This window comes from Sprattus sprattus (genome assembly GCF_963457725.1).
Source record: "Sprattus sprattus genome assembly, chromosome: 19".
NCBI lineage: Eukaryota > Metazoa > Chordata > Actinopteri > Clupeiformes > Clupeidae > Sprattus > Sprattus sprattus.
Window position 1 is genome coordinate 12890498 of NC_137917.1, and position 25312 is coordinate 12915809.

Sequence of the window (25312 nt, forward strand, 5' to 3'; positions counted from 1 at the left end):
GTCCCGTTAACTTCGCACGACCTGCAGATAAATAAAAAGTTTCAATGACAAAGGAATATTCTGAAACCACTCATGTGACCTAAAGGCAACAACAACTTGTGTAATGGCTGTGACAAAATTCGGATATGAGGAAATAGTTTAAATGAGAGGACCGAATTAAGTTGTCTGACTTAACCCTGTTGAAGCTTTTAAACGTCGGCTAATGAACTACTAGAAAATCAACCTTATCCTGGACAAGATGTAATTCAGGAAATTCCAGTTATGAACAGCTCAGACAGTTATGCAAAGCTCAGAACAAAACGCTATATGGGTAGGCTACTTGTGCCGTAACATAAACATAACATAAGTTTTACCACAAATAGGCTATTGTCTGCTTTAAAGGCGAATCAACTGCGATCTACAAAACATACCTCACATAAAATCTCAGGAATCAAAAGAAGACATTCTTTTAACCACACTCCGGTTCACGAGTTGGGTAGAGCTTCAGTCAAATGAAAACAAAACGGAAAATGTCCATCAGTCTGAACTGGGTTGGGGCGGGGTGCTTTTACCCAAACTCTGATCGCTCCCAAAGGAAGTGAAAGTAAAATGGACATTGGGCAATCTCATGCTGTCCCTCGCCGTCATTGACGTTTGGAGTCACGCCTACTTTGGAAAGAGCAAAGAGCACCAAAACTTGGATGCTTTGGAAAAAATACCAGGCTAACTGCCAGGCTAAATACTATTAGTAGGCCTACAAATACTTTAGAATATATTAACTAAGGCCACTTTCAGGAAGAAGCTCAGGTGAAGAGAATAAAATAACCTACGTTTCAAGTATTAACACGTTGGCTACATGTCCTCTTCTTAGCTTAAGGGTATAGTGATCTCAAAGACATGCAGGCACAGATACAGTTTGGACATGAATATCAAATACATTTTGGCTCATAGCAGCATGGGTTTGCGTAGGCCTATTCAAAATATGAGTGCTATGCCGGTGGTGAGTATATGGAAACCTGGAAAGACATGGTAGTGATCTCACAGAGTCAGGCAAATCTTTGGTTTTCTTGCCAGTTGTTAAACATACAGCCACACGCATTCAGTCATCGATTGAAGGACACAGGGAAAGCTCAGTGGATGACTGATTTACATCCAATACAGACACTAAACCAAACTAATCTAATCTAATAAACACAAGGAAAATCATAGGGCATTTACAAATCACAGACTCCACATGGCTAACTACGTAGACACTAACATAAGAGGGGGAACACAAAGACATGCTAAATTTGTGCATTTCAACTTTTACAATTAACAATCAATAACTTTCAATGGGACATCACACGACAGGCAACATTTACGGAACTGCAAGTATCACACACGCAATACTTCCACAACATGCCAATACAATTAGATAGCTGGTGATAGTTCTCCTTTGCCACCACAGTCAGTGTCAGAAGTCTCTATTGGGCTGTGCATGGCATAATGGTGATGTTAAGTGTTGCACAGGGAATAGTGATAATACAGTTCACCTGATTATACAAGGACATAACCACATGTGGAGCAGACAAATTTGTTTATCATGTTTATTTATTTATTTTACTTTGAAATACTACTTTCCCACCTATTTATTAATTAACTTAGACAAGTAATGTCTTGTGCAAATCAGGTTTGGATTATTCTACCATCCAATGATAAATAAAGGGACACAACTGGAGTCACACAGAGCACTGTAATACAGACACACAAATATCTCGACACCTTGATTTCTTGGAAGTTGGTATAGGGAGTCACGGGCAGAGGGTATGCAGGTGGGGGGATTGGCTAAGGCTCTTCATTCTATGTCTGTCTGCTTATCCACCTCCTCGGTGACACCAGCTGCATCTGCCAGTGTCTTGATGGTAGGATCCACAGGCCCTGAGCTGCTGCTACTGGATAATCCCTGACCCCTGAGGCCATAAGTGGGGTGACTCCTCTAGTCATGAAGCTGAGGCTGAAGTACATGCCCAGCATTGGAGTCAGCTGCTGCCATGAATCTTCTCTGTGCAGATTTCAGAGCTCTAGCTGCTGAGGAAATCAACAAGAGATTTCAGTTGAAAAATCTAATTTTACAGTCAACCATTCACAGACAGGCTAAGTCATTAATTGTAATTTGTCATTAGATGCCCGGTCTTTGTGAGTGAGTGGGTTTAGCTCTAGTACTGGTTGCCCTGGTATTTGTGAATGAGTGGGTTTAGCTCTATGGTAATGTCTGGCCGGTTTAATTGATACAGCTGAAAAGCATGACCATCAAACTGAACCATTAAACGGTTAAATAAAATAACAGTAATATTTACAAAAACGTTTTTAAGTTCCATCATCATGTAGTTATAACAATCTGCTAACAGGTTTCTCTTTTGAGAAAATTAGCAGAGAGCTGTGCAGAGATAGCACAATTATAGATCTCAGTTATGATGATCACTTTTAAGACACACTGGTGCTTAATTGGGCCTAGATTTACTCAATATTTGCACCACATTGTATCACCAAAATGCACTGTTTAGTGAGGTAGCTTGCTTTTATCAGTGCCAACTGACACACATAACCCAACCCTCCCACCCTGCTCCAACTCCACAAACAAACACACTCACGCACACACACAGAACTACAAAGGCCTTCATGTCTTGGTGATACACCGACTCTTGGGTGTTAAGCGTGGGTAATGAAATGTTTAGGATGCCCTTACCTATTTACTTTTTTTTTTATGAGTTTGGTTAAAATTCAAATAAATCTAATAACATTCAATGTATGTGTAATACAGATACACTATGAAATTATAGGAGCAAATCCTTTTGCCTTTTCTTTTCATGTTACAGCAGTTTTTTTGTGTCACATTGAATAATTAAACATTAAATGTTGTGTCATTATAATCTATCTATACATCCAGGAATCTCTGTGTGTCTGTCAGTCTGTCTAGGGCGTATCTCCCTGATGGTAGTTACGTTAGTTATGAGATTTCGCATGTAGCTTACGCATGTCATGAACCTGTGCATCCTTGATTTTGAAGATTTTTGAATTCATAGTTCGTGAGATATTTGTATTTTACTGTTTCCCGTATGTTGGGCCCACGTCGTCATGTTATCCTCCCAGTCCTGCACTGAATTCGGGTGGGGGATAGTAACGCCATCTCCAGTCAGAGTATTTAAACTGTGTTCCCATTGTAAGGACATAATTAGATTACGATCTGTCTGAGAATGGGCTGTCAAAGCTAGCATCATCGAAGTCATACAGTAGCCTACAGTACAGTAGGCTACATACATTCAATAAAATGAACCTACATTTGAGTCCAACTGCATGACCATTCTTACCCTACACTTACCCTTACAATAAAGAAGTGATCCTATTTCAACCATAACTTCATTTTAAATAATTTCTTTCTTTATGACATTTAGTTTATAGTTTAGACAGCAACTTTGAAATCTATACAGGTGGGTCTCAACAGCTGCTTAACATCTGTACTAATTATGGGGTCAATTTTGATGTTAAATATAATGCCAAGAAGAATGTGGTAATGGTCTGTAGAACTAAGGAGGACATGGATATTAAGTTTCCTGCCTTTCATCTTTCTGGGCAAGCTCTGGGGGTGTCCAATAGTACCAAATACTTAGGGCACATTATCACAGACACATTGGAGGATGATGCTGACATGTTTAGACAGAGGAGATTGCTCTATGTCCAAGCTAACATGTTAACAGGTTAGAAAATTCCACCACTGTACATATGATGTCAAAATTAATTTGTTTAGAGCCTACTGCACCCCTCTCTATACAGCTCCACTCTGGGAGAATTACAAGAAGGAGAGCTTGCGTAAATTGAAAGTAGCCTATAATGACTGTCTTAGGATACTCCTGAAGAAACCCAGGAGTACTAGAGCCAGTCAGCTGTTCTGTAATGTGGGTCTAACCACCTTCATGGCCTTGCTGAGGAACCTTATTTTTAAGTTTATGTGTCGGCTGGACCGCTCTTCAAATGTTATAATTGATCTGATGACAGACCCTGGCCGGAGCTCTGTCAAGTACACATCTAAGATCTGGGAACACTGGCATAAGTGCCTTTTTTAGCCCTTCTTTCCTTGTGTATTTATATATATTTATGATTGTATGTATGTATATTTATATGTAATTTATTGATTTTATGTATTGTACATCTTCCATGTGGGCCTTGAGCCTGTAATAAAGTTTATTAATTATATTCAACTGCATCCACTACATAATCTCAAACTTTATTTGTTGGTATACCTCCAAAAAGGCTAACATTAAAACATTTCTTAATGAAAAGGAAACATGCATCACAATAATACATCAGTGTAACCTGTACCTATGTAGAGTGCAAATATGTCTTGCTATTACACTACCCAACAGCTACACCTACGTCTGCTTACACTACAGAATGCATAATTCCTACGGGCACTGCACTAGTAATTATAATATTTAAAATAATTTCTGTGACCACTAGCAGCAAAAAAATAAGAGATTTAAAAAGACAAAGTTGGTCAGTTATAGTTTTTTCTTCAGTTACAGAAAATCACAGTTGTACATGCTTTCTATGCATTTTTACTGTGCATTCAATCACAACAGAATGTGTGCACGACTGAACAACACGGCTGTGACCGTACTACGCAGTCCATCATCAACCAATCCAGTTTTCGTTCTCGCTGACGCAGCTTAACCAATAAACATTCAGCTGTGTCCCCGCTTGATGTCGCGGGAAACTATCATCGTTCTGAAAGTGTACTTAGCGTTATTTTAAACAAAGTCCTGGTAAAAGAGCATTATCATTGAATGGTTTCTTGAATATCATGATGAATACAGCCTAATAGTCTCTGTCTTCAGTACATTTTCATTTCATAAAGTAAGTGCATTCGTTATTCGACGTAGCTAGTTTACATTGCTGTCAGATGAAGTTGACAGGCTAACGTCAAATTGTTGGCACCCCAGTCTGCCAAATCAGTTGTTTGAATGTGTACCACATACGTTTACAACAGTTTGCACCCATTGACTAACTATAAACATTAACCTTAAGTCAGAGCACACCAGGTTGAGGAATAAAACCGGGAATTTGTGTTATTCTTTATTATCTAGATAGCCTGCTAATACAATAAGGATGTTGTATCAACATTAGCTTGCTGGCTAGGTAGCTAACTACAGTTTCACGGTAGCTAGCTTAGCTATCACTAGCTTCATTCGCTACCATGACGACCAGTTGGATAGGTAGCATATCTAGCTACATAGCTACCTTTAGATTACTTACTTTAAGGTTACCAATGTGCTACAAAACTAGATGACCGGTTATCTTACTATAGGTGCTAGCCTAATCCTGTTTTCTCAGGGATAGCATTTTAAACAAAAGTCCCTATAAGTAACCACGACTCGGTGGCCAACGAACCTAGCCTGCTAACTGTGCGACACAATAATTGCTAGATTAGGACAGGTTAAGAAGCTCAGTCTTGACATTTTGAATCAACAGTTTGCTAGCTTTGGCTGGCTGTGTTCATTGAAGAGTCATGCCTCGTCGCCTGACAACAGAAGAGCTGGACCTTCAGTTTGAACAGTTCCTGAAAGAGGTCAGTGAGGTTAACTGAAATCACACTTGAAGTTACCTGCACCTGGCATCTAGCTGTCCTGCTTATTAAATTCAGAAGCACTATATTTAGAGCCTTTTGAGTTGAAAATCCACTGTTGATTACAGTGGCGTGTACCTAACCGGTTTTCTGTAGATAAGGGTTATTACATTATATGTCACTCCAACATCTATGTCTTTCAAGTTGATGTGAAAACCTGTATTGCCAGTTTATGAATATGCAAATTGTGAATAAGTCCGACTCAAGGCTCAACACTTAACACTGTTCTATGTAATCAATCTATGTGATACAATTCTATGTATGTTATACCTGTGGTTATAATGCCTCAGAAATGAAATCGCTGTGGGGATCACACCTGTCTTCTGTTGCTTCCACAGTCAGTGTCAGATGACTCTGTGGATTTGGGCTCCAAACATCCCAGTGTGCTGGACAGCCTGGGCAAACCACCACCTCCACGGGCAGAGAGGCAGAGGACTCCATCTGCTCGACCCTGGTGGCAGGATGATGAGGATGATTTTGGTGAGTGTTCAGCTCATTTTGGTGAGTGTTGCATTCTCACCATAAACAGATGTGGAGCATGTAAACTAACCAGTTTAATATGCTCATGTATTGATTGTGAAATTAGAGGTTATCTTCTTCATTTTCTTTATTTCTTGATTTATTGATGGCACTATGTTGTGAGTTAAATCAGTTGATTGGTTTAATTTGTTTCGTTCCATTGTTCAGAGGATATTTGTAGGTCATAGATATACTGTAGATTTGTTGTTTTTGTCTGGTGGATAGAGCTGGGGGTGTAGTTTGACTGGTTCTCCACTTGAGGGCACCATCCTCAAAAGTGTTGCACACAGAGCACACTAATAGAGCCAAGCAAATGTCATGCAAAAACATTGCATAGATTGCATAGAAAAAAACTAAAACTTTTTTTTATGGATAAACACAATGACATTTAAACATATTTTTATGTATAGACAATATATATTGCTTAGGTCTTGGGTGGTGCAGCAAAATTCTTTGTCCAAGAGTGATACTTAGCTATGTGGCACTGGCAGTGGGTCCTATGAGGCAGACAGGTTTCACGAACTTGTTTTTGATAAATTGGTTTTATGGGAACAACATGTTAAAAGCAAGGTACTGTTTTCCTTTGGTATAAGTATCGGTGTTTTTGCCTGTTTTAGCCCTTTTCCATTAGCATTCTGTGGAGATGCACTTTCCTGCCACACAAACACTGAAAGCAGCTACAAGCACGCACACACAAACACACACACACACAGACCCTTGAATTAGTCATGGCTTGACCTTACCTCAGCTGCAGTTTGGTTTGCCAATCATGAATGATCCTCATGTCACACTCATATGCAGTAAGCAGATTTTTTTCCATCATTGACTTTTGAACTATGAAGAAAACTGAAGACCGTCCATCATATTGAACGATTAGAATGCTGAAGGTGAACTAACATGACTTTGAGCCATTCACACCCCTGTCGTGACAGGTCAGTGGTGTGTGTGCATAGTGGCATTTAGTGGCTTCTGCTGTCACTGCTGGAGCTTCGGGCGGTGTTGACATGAGAAGTGATGGTGCATTTGGTGCCTCTGTTGATCGAATCTCTCCATGCCCGTACAAATGCATAATCTAGAAGCTTGTTCAGTGTTTTTAATTGTTAAAAAATGTAAATGAAATGCTATTGAATGTCATCATTAAAATAGCAAAATATAATACCAAATTACCACCCTAGCCGTCAAAATGGTGGACAAAGAGAAAGTCAACACAACCTCTTCACACACTCGCCCTTAAATAAGTTATGGCTTGGCCTTTCCTCAGGGGCTGTTTGGTTTGCCATGGAGACAATCATAGATGATGCCTGCTCATGTCTACACTGCACACACAATGGCACACGACCAGTTTAATCACCCATCTTGACGTTTTCCTCCTCGGCCATCTCAAAACAGCATTTTGTAGAAAAAAGCCAATTCTGGTCTAATTTTCAATGTGTTTTATTTATATCTGTCTGTTACAATGTTTTTGTCGTAGTTGTTGCTGTTTAAACACAAGCACAGTTTAAAAAGAAGCTTTCTTCCCTTTCCCTGCATTTCCTGGTCTCTCCTTTGATTTTCTTTATCTCTGCTGTTGTTCCAAATCTTCTGTTTTCTATTGTCTCACCTCACGCTGTGCCTCAGAGAAGCCTGTGAAACGCAGGTTTCTGAAAGGCCAAAAGCCCGGCATGGAGGAGAACCAGCCCAATGAGATCCCAGAGGAGGGTACCCACCAACCTCACTCTCTCTCTCTGTTCCCCACTAGTGAATTAGCCTGTCAGTTCCCGCAGGTTCCCTCTGGCAGGAATTTAGTTGGAACTATAGTCCCTGTAGAGTGCAGCTTGTCACAAAAAGTGGCCACTTCACCACATGCACTCCAGTGCGTTTAGTTCCTTTCTGCAGTCAAGCGAAAGCTCTGGTCTGACTCTGATATTGGCAGTTACAAGTTGATTGATGGTTAGGGATGGGTACTGAAACCCAGTAGTAAATGGGCCCTGCGGCTAAATTTAGAAAGACCGGATGAGATCAGACATGCTCTGACTTTTATTGGTACTTTTTACCATTTTGGTGTAATTTAATATCGCACTGCAGTTTCTCCCCTGCACGCTGTCGGGGCTGAGCTCCCCCACTTAGCATAAACATGTAGAAAGCGATGTTTTATTCTCTATTGTATTCTCTTTTCCACCACTACTATATTTTACACAAGTACAGCCCGCTAGCTCAGTTAGTAGCGAACAAGCTGAAAGGAAAGCTTTCTGTATGTAGTCTAACTGTTAGCTGTCTAGCTTAGTTTGCCACATATCTTCAAATTTGGCCAATTCTTGTAAACTTAGACAAAGCAGCCCCTCCTCCCTCTGCTAGCGGTACCTGCAGACAGAGTCACATCAGCAGCAGAGCGAGGAGCACAGAGGTTGGATGCATGACTGATAGTGACTGTGTCTGTGCTCCTCATTCTTTCTAAACTTCACTCAGTACTTTGAGGTCAGGAATATGACTTATTTTATTGAAGTTTTTTGGTTTGTTTCCAGTGGGATATCCTTGAGTTTATATAGTGACTTTACATTTGTAAACATTACTGTTGCTGCTCTGGAAACAACATTTAGTGATCTTTAAAATATTCAATTCTAATCCTAATCCTTTTTATTTAGTCTTAACGATACCCATCCCTATTGATGGCACATCATATAGATTAATTTCCCTATTTTGTTTTCACGTAAATGACAAGTATGAGGTATATAGAAGAAACCACTTTAGAAATTAGACCTATTGGCCTTTAGCCTTTGTGTATGTAGTTAGTGCCCACAACCATCCCAACACTTCAACCTAAGTATGCTCAGGGCAAGCAACTGAGTTAGAAGTGAAATGTAGTATTCCACCCACTCAGTAGTTTAGGCATCCCTTCTGCTGAGCTGTTGTTGTCGTTCCTTCAGCACTCACGTTCACTCTTTCTTTACTGGCTCATTTCTGCATGCCCAGTTTGGCTAACATTCTGTCCTCTCTGTTTTCCCTTTCCTAACTTTCTCCACCTCCTTCTGCACTGAAAGTTGTCACTAAGCCCATTCCCAAGCCACGCACCAGAGCCTCTCCGAGGCCCATCCAGCCAGTCGCGTCCCCCAGTCCTCCTCCTGAGTCCTCCCAGGCAGACCCCGACAGGCCGGAGGCACCGCTCCCATCATCGCAGCCAGCGAGCTCCATGGCCTCGCATTACGATTCCCAGAATGCCACACCACTGGACAGTCCACAGCCCTCAGGACGCCGTTCGCAAACTGCATCAGCAGTGTCTAGTCCTGTGCCCTCAGAGAATAGTTCCCACAGTGCACCAAGACGCAGAGGTCGCCAGACATCTCATGACATCTCAACCAGTTCTCACAGGCGTGACGCCTCCGGGAATGCATCTGGACTGGAGACCTCTATTACAGACAGCTCCCATGATGCACCTGTGGAGAGCAGCAGTAGTGAGGGCAGTGATGGTGAGGGATGAAAAGTAACCTGTATTAGAACAGTCCCATTGAGTAGCATCCATAGATGGGTATGTAGCTCTTCTAGTTAAGTGTATAGTGTGGTGTTTGAATATACGGTTGTTGTTGATTGGTTACCCTATCCCTTGTGTAGTCACTTTGATTGTCATTCTTTTCTTATTTGAAGACATAAGAGCTTGGGCAATTTTTACTAAAGATGTGTCTGAAGGTGAACCTTATTTATATATCTATTTTTTGTTATCGCCATGATTGCTCTATGAGTTGAACAGAGGCTGGCCATAATATTTAACTTTCATACAAACCCTCATTTCAGTGGTGTATCACTGTGGCTAAAGCCAGAATATTTTTATGGTAGTGGTTTGTGCATAGATGGTTCTCTGGGCCTTAACTAGTGACTCCAAGACACACTCATTTGACAGGCTGAGCTCCTCTTTCAAAAAAAATAAAAAGGATTTGAATTCTTTAGAAGTTCAGCTTTCGCTGGGCCTAGTTTGGTTCCTTTATGTTTTGTTTTACTATTTGCCCACTACCAAGACTTCTGAGAGTTTTGTTCCATGTTTATCACTCTGTCAGCCATGTTGTGTCAAAGTCAAAGAAGCCGTTACTGTTTTTTGAAGTTCTGAAGCTCTGCTAGCCGGTTTTGTTCAACAGGCTTCCAAGTCAGTCTTCACTGATGAGGAACAACACACACTCTCTGGTCTTTCTTTCATTCTATCTATCTTTCTTTCTTTCTTTCTCCACCCACCCCCATCCCTCTCCTTGTTTTCATATGAGGTCTCGTCCCTCTTCTGAAGAGGTTTTATTAAATGTTGCCTCTTGTATGTTCTCTGGGCTCGCAGGTTTGTTGGGCTCTGGTAGAACATTCCGAAAGTCTCTGAGGAAATCCCAGCCTATCCAAGAGGAGGATGAAGAGAAGCCTCAAAGACGAGCTTCTGAGGATGGAGAGGAGAAGAGAGAGGCAGACTTCTTTAGCAGAGACAGCCTGGAACCTGATGGTGAGAGATCTATCCATTCATTTATCTTTCCATCCATCCATCCCAGATTAACTTACAAGCTTGTTCAAATGCATAACAGGCAAATATATTGTCTGCCATGTGTTCTTGTATGTATATAATTAAGTCTTACTCCATCTCCTTGGTGGTTTTTCTGACTGTCATGTAGACTTAATAGAATCCTGTGCATACAATATCGTGTAAATCTTGTAACCTTGAAAAGGACCTTGAAAAACCTCTTAATTTATTAGGTCCTTTCATTGCTCTCCATTGCTTTCATTAATGAGTAAGGCACTTTACTCTCAGTGACTGCTCTGTCGGTTTTCATCGTACCTCACTTATGAAAGGCTCTGGATGAAAGGCTCTGCCAAATGAAGAGACGTAGCCCTAAATGTAATCCTCTAATTGGCCTCTGTTTGCCTTCTTCAGAAAGACTCATTACCCTTGCATCGATCCTACACTCTTCTGTTCTTTTTCCTCTTGTCTGTAGTTACTGTGTATCTGCATGTAATTGCATTATTCACGGCATTCTGGCATTCATGTGCTTGTAGTCATTCATTCATTCATTCATTCATTCATTTCTCCTTGTGCATCTGCTGTTTGTTTATGATGTGCTTTCTCCTTTCCTGGTGTTTGTGTGTGTGGGCTGGTGTGCGGCCCCAGAATCGATGATGGCGTCAGGCCCTTTGGGTGTGGCATCCCGCTCAGGGCTGGACACACTGGAGGAAGAAGAGGAGGAGGAGAGGCGCCGCTTCTTTGCCCGCCTGGAGGGCGGCGCCAACTCCACCATTGACTACTCCTGGCTCAACCGCGAGATGGAGTCCACTGGCTCCACCCTCACCACCCTGCTAAGGTACCCGCTCGCAAAATAGACCGCGGCAACATTTCATCTCCGTTTTGGTTCAGGTTCATTCACGACCCCACATAGTCTGTGAGGGCCTCTGCCACAACCACTGACTCGCTTTTTCAGCAGCCTAAGACAACTCCTTTGAAGCTCCTTTGATCCAACGTCCTCAAAAATCAAAATCCAGCAGCAGTGTCATGGTTGATTTAGCTACAAAGTCCCTATGTCTCCACTGGTCTCGCTTCCTCGCTACCAGTCAGCATACTTTAGCTTCCTCCTTTCAAAGACTTCCTCAATCACATCTTCAAAGGGAATTATTAACGCAACAAAGTAAACAATGTCTCATTTGCACTCAGACTTGGAACTTGAAGTTGTCTTATGACATCAGCCAGTAATCGCCAATCCAGAGCTGTGCCCCATTTGCTAGTACTGTGTGTATGTGCTTGGTGTCCACTTTTCTGCCCCTCTCGCAATAATGAAATCCTACTGTCCCAAAAACATTTTAAGGTCTTTTCTTTTTGTTTATTTGTATTTTGAAAATATTTTCACACTCAAGGAGAAATAACAGGGACACAAACACTTAAATGAATTATGATGTTTATGTGTTTCTTTGAATGACAGCAGTCAATAAGTATATTTTACATGTTTTATGGTAAAGGTAACCTTAAATGACTTATTTTGTGATCTGGCCCTATATTTATAAAAAAAAAAAAAAAATTTTTTTTTTTTTTTTTACTTGACCTTCCAGGGGGGGCGGGCGGGGCCGTATGGGGGGCGGGCCGCCACCCTAATATCATTGTAGGTGAAACACTGGAGCAAATGTTGTAAAGACAAACAGGGAATATATGTTCAATTCAGTTCAGTTCAAATCAATTTGATTTATATAGCGTCAGTAACAATTGAAATAGTCTCTAAGCGCTTTACAGAGCCCTGAGGATGTGTGTGTTTATGTGCCTGTGTGCCTGTGACTGTGTGTGCCTGTGAGTATGTGTGTGTGTGAGCGTGCATGCAAACAAAGTAAAGTGGGATGCTTCAGCTGGAGTGGTATAGCAGTTGCAGAGTGTTGTGCAGCTGGGTGTTTGTGAGGTGTGAGTCATCGTTATCTCTCGCTCTTCCTGCAGGAAAACAGAAGTGCCTGGGGATCTGAAGGAAGAGAAAAATAAACCTTGTGTACCAGAGAAACACTCTCCAGGTGACACCCACACTCATTATCTTACTCTCTGTCACTATCTCACAACACACACACACACACCTACACACACACACCTACACACACACACCTACACATACACACCTACACACACACACACACACACCTACACACACACACACACTCGCACTCATACATTCACGTTCACACTCATTCTCTCACGCTTTGTCTCAGTATACACATATGAACGCCTAATTGGACAAAATGCGCGAGAAAATTGTGAGGCGATACACACACGAGCACGGACGAGTCACTGCGCGAGGCAGGTTGGATTGCCGCTTAGTGCGTGAGATAGATTGAGTTACTGCACAAGAATGATTGTATTATACTGTGCAAGAGAGGTTGTTCTGCGCGAGAGTGGTTGTGGGCACAATAAAAACATTGCAGATGTTTGGCTCTGCAAACTCCATCCACAAAGCCCACATCTGGAAATCAAGCCTAAACCTTGCTGGGTACAAGGGTGCTGCTCCCTGATATGACTTATTTTACTTGCTTTTATGAGAAACTATTTTTAGCGATCGTCTTATTCATTTTGATAGTATCGAGTCATGTGAACGACCGATAAACACACCTGTCATTCCCACTATCCGCCCAGGCATATGTAATTATGTGGTCCGGATGGGACCACAACTCTAAAATCCCCCAAAATATTTCAACTTGTGCTGTTGGTATTTGTAAGGTTGTTGCAGGCCGCCTTACGTAGTTATCTTGCTAGTTTTCCACTAAACGGCACAGCGGTTTTATTTAAACTTAAACTAGGCAATTATTTAAATCGCTACTACCCATAAAACATAGCTTACATTTTGACAGATTTTCGAGCTTAAACTAAATAATGGGGATTTCGTGTTAATTTCTGTCGCCATTGTGCTTGCTCTAAGGGGGTTCAGGTCCTGGGCTCTGTAAAGCACCTAGAGACAGTTTGATTGTTTTGGCGCTTTAGAAATAGAATTTAATTAAATGAATTTCTCCTTAACAGTATACAATAATTTGTGTATGCTATACAAGCTAGGTACAGACAAAAGCATGCCTCACAAAAAAATACACACATACAAACAGACATATTTTTGTAATTAGCATTTCCGCTGATCTCTGGAGAGAGATCAACTTTTCTACAGGAGCTTTGTTTTCTCACTCCTCTCCGATCCCACAGGAGGCCACAGACACAGACACACACACACACACACACAGACACACACACGCACAGACACACACACACACACAGACACATACGCACAGAGACACACGCACAGAGACACACGCACAGAGACACGCGCACAGAGACACGCGCACAGAGACACGCGCACAGAGACACGCGCACAGAGACACGCACACACAGACACAGACACACACCTACACCCACACTAACACCCACACTAAAACCCACACTAACAAACGCCTTCTTGCTCCTCTCCGATCCAACAGGAGGCCACACACACAGACACTCACACTCACACTCACACTCACACTCACACTCACACTCACACTCACACTCACACACACTGACACAAACCCTTTCTCACTCCTCTCTGATCCCACAGGTGGCTCTGCCGACTATAGTGAGGACTTTGATGAGGATGAGGCAAGCGAACGAGAGAAGGGGCCTCAGGAGCAGGTACAGATAACGTGCGCGCACACACACACACACACACACACGCACACACGCACACACGCACACAGGCCGAGTCATGCCTGATATGCCTGAATTCACACACTCCCTGAAAAGCAGAGATTAGCAGGATGATGGTGAAAGCACACCAGTAAGCACTAACGCTTCTCTGCTGATAATGCCAGTGGCAGAATAGTCAATTCATTAGCGGGTTTTTCCCTTTTCCGTCATTTATCTATTTATTTGGTTATGTATGTATCTTTTCTCTATTCATTTATTCATGCCTTCCATCTATTTATTGATTTATCTAATCAGTGAGGTAGGTTCATTTTGTGCACAGCTGCAGATAATAAAGCCATGTCCCACTGATATTTGCTGATGGCAACTTGTTCCCTGTGGCGGTGAGCCTTGAGGCAGACGTTGTTGGGCTTAATCATGCATCATCACTGTCATGGAAACACTGACAGACTCTTTGAAACGTCAACAAGGGGGACAGCGGAGCTGTGGGAACTATTCAGGGCTGAAATCTGTATGTTCAGGGATGAAATCTTTTGTTCCTGTCATCCTGATGTATTCTTGTTCTCTTTCTCTCTTTCAGAGCCCAGAAAGCCCTGGCATGCTTGCCAAAGGTACATGCCATACATGTGTGTGTGTGTGTGTGTTCATAAATACATTGATGAGCCACGTTCTGTTCCTGTATATGTTGATAAATACATTGATGAGCCACGTTCTGTTTCTGTATATTGGTTGGGGTTAGGGTTAGGGTTGGGGTTGTCGTGTGTGTGTGTGTGTGTGTGTGTGTGTGTGTGTGTGTGTGTGTGTGTGTGTGTGTGTGTGTGTGTGTGTGTGTGTGTGTAATAATACATTGGTGAGTCACATTCTGTTTCTGTATATAGGTTGGGGTTGCTGTGTGTGTGTGTGTAACACTGTCATGTCTCCCCCAGTGTCTCTCCATGACTCGCTAAACTCTACGGATGGAGGACTGGCCCCTGCAGAGGCTCCTGGGAGCATCGGCGAGGAGGAGGAGGAGGTGGGGAGGAAGGAGGAAGACGAAGCCCACACAGCTCAGGCCCCAGCAGTGGCACATGCCTCAGGTCTCACACACGCACACACACCAGCACGTGCCATCACATTTCCCATGAACAGTAGATTCTGAATTTGGTCCTCCATCTTTCAACCACTCTCCCTTATTCACACTCTCTTGACTATTTTACGATTAACTTTTTATTTTCAGTTGTAATAATCTCTCTGTATTTCTCTACCTTATCTGTTACTTCTTCATCTCCTCATCCTCTCTCAGGTCTGTCATATGGTCAGAGTGGGGCCAGTGAGGTGGAGGCCTTGCAGGAGGCTTACAGGCAGCTGAGCCGCTCAGCGGAGGAGTCAGAGGTCAGGGAGCAAAGGTCATCTCTGGCAGCAGGAGGGGTCACCAGCCGTCCCCTGTCCCCTGCAGTTCTCTTCACCTCCACACTCAAGCCTGTCTCAACCACAGAGTCAGGTTAGAGTGGTATAGTCTCTCGTGTGCACACAGACACAATCGCAAAAGCAATCAAATCTGCATTCACATTTACATATACCTACCACCATGGGTTTCTCTACTTAATGCACCAAAGTGTTTCAGTTGTTTTTGTGCAAGACATACACACAGCCACAGGGCTCATGTTAAAAGGTGAAATCTGTTTAACATAATCACACAATCAATTTCAATTTAAATTGTATTTATATAGCGCCATAACAATACAATTGCCTCTAGGCGCTTAACAGAGCCCAGAGCCTAAACCCCCTTAGTGCATGCACAATGGCAACAGGGGTAAGAAAAAACTCCCTGTTAGGCAGGAAGAAACCTTAAGCAGAACCACGGCACATAAGGGGGGACCCAACTGCTTGAGGTCGGCCGGGTGGAGTTAGGAAGGTGGAAAGGGGGGAAGGGGGAGGGTTGTGTGGCAGAAGGGGAAGGGAAACAACAGGGGTTGGACACAGCCATCATTTGGTCGCTTGACATAGTATGTATAGAGGTGGTAAATACATGATACAGGCAAGACATTTTAGTGGTGGCAAAAATGTATATGTGACAGTCGCACGCCCACACATACACATATGCTGTTATAACACACATCAGTCCAGCGATGAGGAGAAAAGATGGCAGGATGTCATTGGTTGTCTTTGGTTTTAGATCTGCCCACTGCTGAGGAGCTGATGCGCCCGATTGGTCCAGACTCCAGCTTTGCCCGTGGCTTTTCTCTTCATCCAGTCAGGTACTAGTTTCCCCTCAGGTTAGGAGAGCACTGAATTACACATGTGGTACTGGACATGGCCTGGTTGGGTGGGTTTCAGCAAGTGACAATCATTATCCACAATGAGAGAAACGGCTGTTTTTCAGGCATTGGTAATCACTTTACTTTGAGGAAATAACTATAACTGGTAATGCCTGTAGTGGTGTAACTGAAGGCCTGTAGATTCACTCGATTTATGTCAATTACTGCTTTAAAAAAAAAACATCAATAGCTGTGACCTGTGTCAATACACCTCTCCTAAATGACTACTACAAGTTTGAAACAAAAATGACGTGTGCTGAGTTAATGCTTGTGTGAAAGGTTTAAAAATTGAATTGATTGAAGTGAAAGCAAGAGATGTGTGAATCCTGTCTGGAGTGCCAAGGGCACGAGTGGAGGCACTAGCACAGTGTGAGTGCTGAGGGCACGACTCTAGGCACTGGCCAAGTGTGAAAGCCAAGGCAACGATTCTAGGCACTGAGACAGTGTGAGTGCCGAGGGTGTGAGCACGATTGGAGGCACTGGCACAGTGTGAGTTGAATGCACTGCATTTCTTCTCCGTTGGAACGTATTGAATGCTACACTGTAATGAGTGCAGGCTCTGGGAAGATGGGGAAAGGTGTTGCCTAATGACACATTGCATAGGTACTCTGTGTTACTGTTGGATAATGAAGTATTTTCTCTTGCTGTGGGGACCAAGCTTCAAATGTTGTATATCCTAAGGCAGGGGTTCCCAACCTTTTCGACTCCGAGGCCCAACTTTTCGTATTTGTAAGGTCGGGGCCCAACAGACACCCCGCTTATTTTAGCGAATCTATATTCCATTAGGCTAATTGAATCTATAATCCATTCATTCTAATAAATAAGCGATTGTTATGTGTGAGAAAAAGCAACATCAGCACCTGCCACAGGTGGAAGCCTATAAATAAATAAAAGAAAATCTAACTCTAGATATTACATCAAAATTGTATTTTGCACCAGAAAACAGCAAAAATACACACAGAGAACTTAATTGCAGTAGGCCTAGGCCTATTTGTGCACAGCAAACAAGCAAGGAAATCAAACCAGAAAAGACCCAAAAGATAGCATGCACTCAAAACAAGTGATGGAACATGCAAACAAGACCACTCAGCTAGGCCTAATTAAAATAGGTGATGCTTCAGACATGCAAACAAATAGGTTCAAATAGGTCAATATAATGATCAGAATAATTTAAATAATGAATTAAATCTGTGGCTGCAATCTATTATCAACATAAATAGCACCAATCATTCCTGGGCAGTCGTTTGAGTTGGTAGCTGTCCACAGAAAAGCATAACCACTCCAATGATAACGCACAAACACAGCACTAATGCAACTTTACTGACGTCCCTCGAATCCTATACATTTACGAGTAATCACTTCAGACAGCGTGTATTTTAGACACTGTTGTTTAATGGTATTTTTTTTCGTGCTCTCTCGCCGTCAAGCAAGGAATATATGCGAAACACAATGCTGCCACTCGACGGTAAATCGTAACAATTATCCCCTGAAGCAATTCGGGAACACCTCAGTCAGCCTACCGACTTCAACTATGTTGAAGGGCCGACAGTCACCACCAACCCCAACTGATACAGCGTTGGTAACCTTTTCACGGACTGGTCTAGTTATTTACCTAGAAACGTTGTGGAGTGTGGGTTGGCAATCATCTAACCTGGGGCTGCTTTCTGTCGGGTGCTTTGCATTAAGGTGATAACTTAAAGACGAGTTGCTTCTGTGACAGCTAAATTCAGCTTGACAAATGCTACACACAACTTTAGATTTGTCGATTGTTCCGTCATTTTGCCTCTTAAACAGAAACTTTCCGCCAAACAATCCCTCAGCTCTCCATCTTTCACTACCGTCTTGGTCGCTCCTGCCTAACTGACTGTAGGCACACGCTGGTTTCGTGTCAGTGGTCAACGCACACCGGAAGTAAACAAAGTTGCGTTAACTGTATTAAAATATTTGTATCACATTAATCTTGGTCACAATAATATCATAGATGTACGCGTTAACTTTGACGTTCTTAATTAATATTGTTCTCAATTTAAAATCAGTTACTCGCTCCGCGGCCCACAAATGGGGAAAAAAAAAAAATCTGAAACATTTTCGTGGCCCAATGGATAGTGCTCCGCGGCCCATGGGTTGGGAAACCCTGTCCTAAGGTATGTCTCTGTATGTAACCAAACCAGTACCCAAATTATTCACTACTTTTGAGCTCCAGGTAACATAAGAACAGTCTGAAAATGCAAGAACAGCATGGTTGCTTCAAACATTTTGCCAAAATATGCTAACTGGGTTTTTTCGGTGCCAACTGAGGTGCTATTCCAGGAAAGTCTGTTAGTTAACACATTCTTTGCCCTCTGTTGTACTGCAGTGAGGTGGAGCAGAAGCTGGAAGTGAGAGAGTCACAAGAGAAGAGCCCTGCAAGAGGAGGACCGGATGAGGAGGAGCAGGAGGAGAAGGAGGAGAGGCCTGTCTCAGCAGCATCGCGCCACAGGAGCATTGCTGAGGAGGTGCGCAGACTCATGGAGGAGCAGGAGGAGAAGACACCACGGCTACCACCTGGCAACAAGGCCAAGGCCAGGAAACGACAGGTGAGGCAGAGATAGAGAGACATAGATAGTTTCGATTAGGAGTTCGCAAATAGAGAACATCAATGCTACAAACTTCTAAACAGTGCTTATCAATGGTCACGCAAATGCATGGAAGATAAATTAAAAACGATATTTAATGATTTCATGAAATTGTTGGAAACAGTGTTGATTCTTTTACCACTGAGTGGAAATGTTTCGAGAGAGATGTGCTCACATGCAGAGAGATAGGTGGAGATGAGACTTAATGAACACAGTGAGGATGAGTGATGGAATGATGACCAAGTAAAGAGGACGTCAGTGAGATGGGGGGGAAAGGTGAAGGGGGGAGAAAATCACAAAAGAATCCAATTTCAGTCAATCCATTCACAGTTGGTGAAGCTATTCTGAATGTGAGAGAGTGGTAGAGGTGATGCAAACGAGACTTTATTCAGCACTAACACACACACCTGCTTTATTCAGCACTCACACACACACCTGGCTAAAATACCGTCTGACTGCTGGAGCCGTAGCAATAAGAGAGGTCTCATTTGGACTCGAAGGCTGTGTAAGTCTGCCTGCCTGAGGTTGTCAGACTGAATGCCACCAATGCTTCCCTCTATTTTTCCTCTGGTCTATACACTCTTTGGAAGGGAGAAGGAGTAGTGCCACGTCCCTGTCTAGGGCTTTAGGACATGACGAATGTTTTAACAAACGGACAGACATCGAAATAAAAATAATCGTGAATTTATTTACAAAAATAGAAAAAATAGAACTACGGCTCAAAAAGAAACTAAGCAAGTAGAAACACAAGGCCTCGAGAGCAGTTGTAATTCTAATCAGTAAGAACTACGTTGAGGGATCACGTAAAGTAGTGAACACTAAGTGTGAGTTAGGCATGTTGGGGTGGTAACTCATTCAAGATCTCTCTGACAGAAATTCTTTCATTTAGCCCGTCATCGTGTCCTTGTGCTGACTGAAGGCTGGAAAAACTATTCAGCTTTAGATAGAGCGGCTGTGGTAGGATATGTTGGGTGACCTTTAGCGATAAATCTAGTGTGTGAAGGTTGGCACAATGGAGGGAGAAATGGCTTACAGGAGGTTGGTAGGAATGGGTTCCAGTGGACAGGTAGTGTTGTTACTAGAATGAAGGAGGTGGTGCGCCCTTGCCTGTGTGAGATGGAGAAAGGCATGTAGTAGGACTGCCACCTGTGTGATTGCCTGTGTGAGATGGAGAAATGCATGTAGTAGGACTGTCACCTGTCTGATTGCCTGTGTGAGATGATGAAAGGAATGTAGTAGGACTGTCACATGTCTGATGCTCAAGTGACCACCCTTCACTACAGAACTACATCAATATAATTTCTGAATTGCACTGTGTCACACTGTGTGTTATACCGTTTGGCCAAACTACATATTGTACTGTATTGTATTGATAACTGTATTGATATTTCAATTTCATGGTCATTTACAGCCTGCTTGGCGTCCGACCATCTTCGCCCCGACCTCCTCTTCCTCGCACAAGGCTCAAATCCCTCCTGCCAAACCCAGCCCAGCCGAGAGTAGGCCGGCCCAATCTGAAGCAAGCACCTCTGGAACAGTCCGGACCAAAGAGATTTCGAAACCTCCCTCTCCACAGGTCCGGAGGAAGCGCCAGGACCAGGACCAGGACCAGCCTCCAAGCAGAATCCCCACTCTGGGAAAGACACAGACAATCAAAGGTAGAGTGTGAGAGAGATGGACAATGAGGGAGAGACGCAGTGTCTAAGATGAACAAATAGTCAATGAAAGGGGGGAAAGGGAGAGATGCACGTAAAAATATTTATTTAATTAAGCCAACCCATTATTTTATTTACTGTCTGTGGGAAGCCTTTTAGTGGTTTTGGTGTGAGTATATCAGTGTTTTTGTCTATTAAGTAAGTGCATTAGGGCTGTCAAAATTGCTCAAATATGACGTTCGAATATAATTTCTGGTTGCGCTTTAGGCACGCGAATAACAGGACAAATTAATACAACGAGACAATTTATTTAAGTTTAAACATATTCAACAACATATTACCAACACAAAAACAGGTAAATGAACTAATGGCCAAGACTGCATACCTTGTCCTCTCGATCGCACACACGCACTCTTTCTTTCTCTCCCTCTATCTCTCTCTCTCTTTCTCTCTCTCCCCCGCACCTTCGCGCTCTCTGCGCATACCGTTTAAATGAACGTTAACCTTAATAACACGAGGCGCACAATTCCGAGAAATGTGAGAACAAAGAACTTTTACCCTGAGGTTAACAAAAAATAAAGTGCTATTAAATACGAAAGAGTCTACTTACATTATTGCCGCTTGTATAAAAAAGGGGGGAAAACTGACTGCAATTTATTCCATTGTCAGGGACTTTCAGTGCACGGTCACTGTCGGGTCTTAGGCCTGAAGGCCTACAGGTAATTTGCCAAAAACACAAGACAGTCCACATTTGAAGGTTCCAGTGCTGATCTCTTTTTATTGACTATATTCCCAGCGGAGGACAAGACGCGTTCAGAGCGGACTGAGGATCCAGGGATCAGGCACGTGCACAGATTGACCCCAAGTGGTGCTCAAGCACCAGCCCTTGTGCCCTGGTTGAGAAAAAGTGCCCTTTTTTGCTGGAGACCAATTTTTTTTTTCATTCATCAATATTTTTTTAATACAAATTAGTCTCTCGTCATCAATTTCCCCAAATGTATTTTGATATCTGATGGGGCATTTATTTGAGTTCTTGTGAGAATTTCGCCCCGACATGCTCCGCGGCATAGACATAGAATAGTATTCTTTGACTATGATCTGCGGTGCTCACAAGCCCCCTCCGCGCCCCTCCCTCCTCATCCCCCACATCAGTGTTGAGCGGCAGGCCAACCGGTGCAGCCTGACCTGCATCAGACAAACAGGTAATGACGGTGTTTGTGCAATCTCCCGATGTTGTTTGTTATAAATTAACAACAACATAAGTGCCTCTACGTCTGAAAACCGGACTGGTCCGACGTTTCCTAAAAAAATAAACAGACAACTTACTTGATTTGAAAGCATTGTCCAGCTGTTTACTGACGTTTGTCAGGTTTAATGACATTATTTGTCTGAAAGTGCTTATTTTGTGTTGTATAAATGCCGTTTAGACAATTTCGAAAGTATGTTGAATTTATGTTTATAAATGTCACGAGAATTCACAGCTAGAAAATAGCAGGTAAACTATGCTAGCTCTCGGTGTCATGCTATACTTGTCCCTCATTGTTTAACGTGATATTTGTGTATCTCTTCGTTTTGCCTGTTTTACAACGATCAAACTTGTATGAGTAATTGCAGATTGTGAAAAAGAGTAAAATAAGGGAAGTGTAAGCTAGCTGTCTAATCCTGCCTAGAGGGAACACAGGCTGAGAACAGCATACTTAAGTGTAATGCTGCTTATGCTTTAACCTTCAGAAAACAGTTAAATTATTATCCACAACATTGATTTATCTAATTTACAAAATTTGCAGCATAATGCCAAAAAAGACAGACTCAAGAAGCAGATGGACAGTGAACTGCAGCAAGCAGCTCAGAGTAGCCGCACCCATTTAACTTGGATCAGGCCATCAAGGAGCCAATCAAATGAGGGAGAATCAGTTACCCTACCTGAGGAGCCCAAGTTCAGATTCGATGCACAAGCATGGTGAGGTGGACCAATTACAGAAAAAAGGCACTCCAGACATCATTTGATGTATCAGACGTTAAGGGAGTGGAAGCCAGAGAGCGAGAGAGATTTAATTTAAGTAATAATTTTGGTGATGGGCGCCCTTCTTTTTTTTTTTGAGCACCTGCCCCCCAAAATGTCTGTGCACGTGCCTGCCAGGGATGGAAAGATTTTTCTTTGCCATCTGGGCGACGTGAGGGTATCTCCCAGAGCCAAAAGTTTTCCACCACCTGAGAGGATTTTGTTGAGCAGGTATTGGAGACTCTTGTTCATACATCGACATCTCTCTTTGAAGCAGCACATTGATGTCCTGGTCTGGGCTCTCCGAAGAGACACCCCATAGCAGTTAAAGCAGTTTTCTCAGCGGGTTGCTGATCATGGGGTTGTCCGGCAGCGGCCTCACTGCCAGCCACATTCACTTATTTCATCTCCACCAGTATAACCACCTGCACCTGCCGTCTCTGCTCCTCTTTTAAATGAATAAGGCGATGAAAGCGTGGATCCAGATAACTCGCTTTGTTAAGCAGCATAATGCATCCTTTCCCTCGCTATACCGCTTCTCCAGATCTTTGTCTTCATCTTGGACAATGCAGGTGGTTCTGGTTCGCCTGGCGTTCGCTTGTTCAGTTGAGCGAGCAGAACATATTTTAAAGGCAGTACAGCCGACGCGGTTGGATATTTGTCAGTTGAAAGTGCTTCTGTTGCCACTTTAAAGGGTTTAAGGACCTCGTGCACCTGCAATAAATAAGTAAATATAATATGTGTTAGAGCCAAATTCATGATTTCATCCGATTATAACAATTTAGTTAAAAAAGATTAAAAAGGGTATCTGAAGATAACTAATTTCATTAGAATTTGAAAGAATGTTTAGGTTCAAATATATAATTTAGTATTGTATTTAAAAGCTGAATAACTTAGAATAACAGAATGTAAGCTTCCAATAAGATGACGTTACGTCAGTTTAATACCTGCGTATGGAACTTTTAGTTTCGATTTGAGCTCAGAGGTATTGGAAGCGACATCGTTTTTTGACCGTGTGAACTTGTACCTCTATGTTTTCTAGTAAACATTTTTTATTGAAGTTTTACTTGTCTCACTCGCGTGTCAATTAGTAGTTTCTTAGACTGAACTCAAAATTGTGAAGACTCAGAATCAGAGTGCCACTACAATATGCGTTGATATTAGAGTGACAGGTTTGCATTTATCCATCGTATTAATAATATTCACACACAGTACATACATTAGGGCCATCATTCTAACTATTTAAAAAAAAAAAAATAGGACAGTTTTGCATTTGTTCAGCCTATTACGGTACATATTTCATACACTATGCTCACCTTTTCCATTAGGGACCATTCGCTTGTGGTCAGCTCCATTCTTGACAGTTTTTTCTCCAAGATGACAGCAGACACAGCTGCTTGCTGCTCTGATGCACGGCAGATCATTTTAAATGTGCTGTTCCATTGCGTTAGACAGTCGTTGATCAGCTTTTCCTTTTTCAATCCTAAAAGTTGTTGTTTCTGCTCGAAGAGGTATTTGTCGCCGGATGATTTGCTGAAATGTGAGGCCGCCACTTTCGGCCTACTAACGGGGTTTCAAGGGCTCTGACCTCGAGCCCTTTATGCACAGCCAAGTTAATTGTGTGCGCCACACATGGTATATTTACCGTTTGAAGATGTCTCTCCACTGCATTCACGTAATTAGTGGCATTGTCCGTTGTGATGGCAAGGTTGCACAGATCCACTTTGTATCTCAAAAACGTCCAAAATCTCTTGAATGCATTCCCCTACATTCTCTTCAGTGTGGCTTGCCTTAAGCTCTTTTGTTCTTACCACATTGTTATGCATTTCCCAAACATCACTTATCCAATGGGCCGTTGCTGTTACATAGGATGCTGTCCCTAGGGATGTCCACCCGTCCCTGGTAAGAGCCACGTCTTTGTCTTTGATTGGTTTCTTTATTTTGTCTGAGGTGCTGTTAAACAATTCTACAATTCTATTTGTGACTGTTCCAAGGCTAGGGATACGGTACCTCGGTTCCAGTGCTTTACAGAACTCCCTGAAGCCTATCCCATCCACCACACTGATCGGCCTCATGTCCTTGCATACGAACGAAATACATTTTTGCGTGCAGGCCTTCTGTCGTGCCGCAGACATTGAACTTGTGGCGGACGGCGCAAAATACGTAACCAGACGTGGCTGTTTCGCTGAAGTTCCACATTTTATGCCATATTCTCTTGGGTGCACATTCTGGAGATGTAGCCTCAAGTTGCTTGTCGTTGAATGGTAAGCTAACTCTAGTTTACATAGCTTACACACTACTTTAGTTGTATGCTCAACAAGTTTCATATCAACTGACCAAAATCTGAAATGTTTCCAGACATCACTTTTTAGATTTTTGGGGGTTGATATTACTTTTTCTGCTGCGGTCAAGCTGGGTTCTGCACCTTCTGCCATCTTTCACGCAAGTCAACTGTCAGCAGTGA

General features: G+C 42.6%; 1 protein-coding gene across 1 annotated transcript in view; it reads left to right on the plus strand.

The window, feature by feature from the left end:
* Positions 1-5521: 5521 nt before the first annotated feature.
* The window catches only part of cep162 (centrosomal protein 162), a gene marked incomplete at both ends in the record, with an annotated part of 52038 nt that continues 32247 nt past the window's right edge, over positions 5522-25312 (plus strand). Inside the window, 14 exons of the mRNA XM_080858013.1 lie at positions 5522-5581; positions 5977-6118; positions 7775-7855; positions 9175-9600; positions 10449-10604; positions 11265-11454; positions 12567-12637; positions 14194-14267; positions 14860-14890; positions 15206-15355; positions 15562-15759; positions 16435-16516; positions 18933-19152; positions 20603-20849. Coding sequence (XP_080714139.1) covers positions 5522-5581; positions 5977-6118; positions 7775-7855; positions 9175-9600; positions 10449-10604; positions 11265-11454; positions 12567-12637; positions 14194-14267; positions 14860-14890; positions 15206-15355; positions 15562-15759; positions 16435-16516; positions 18933-19152; positions 20603-20849 — 2128 coding nt within the window. The remainder of the gene's footprint in view (positions 5582-5976; positions 6119-7774; positions 7856-9174; positions 9601-10448; positions 10605-11264; positions 11455-12566; positions 12638-14193; positions 14268-14859; positions 14891-15205; positions 15356-15561; positions 15760-16434; positions 16517-18932; positions 19153-20602; positions 20850-25312) is intronic.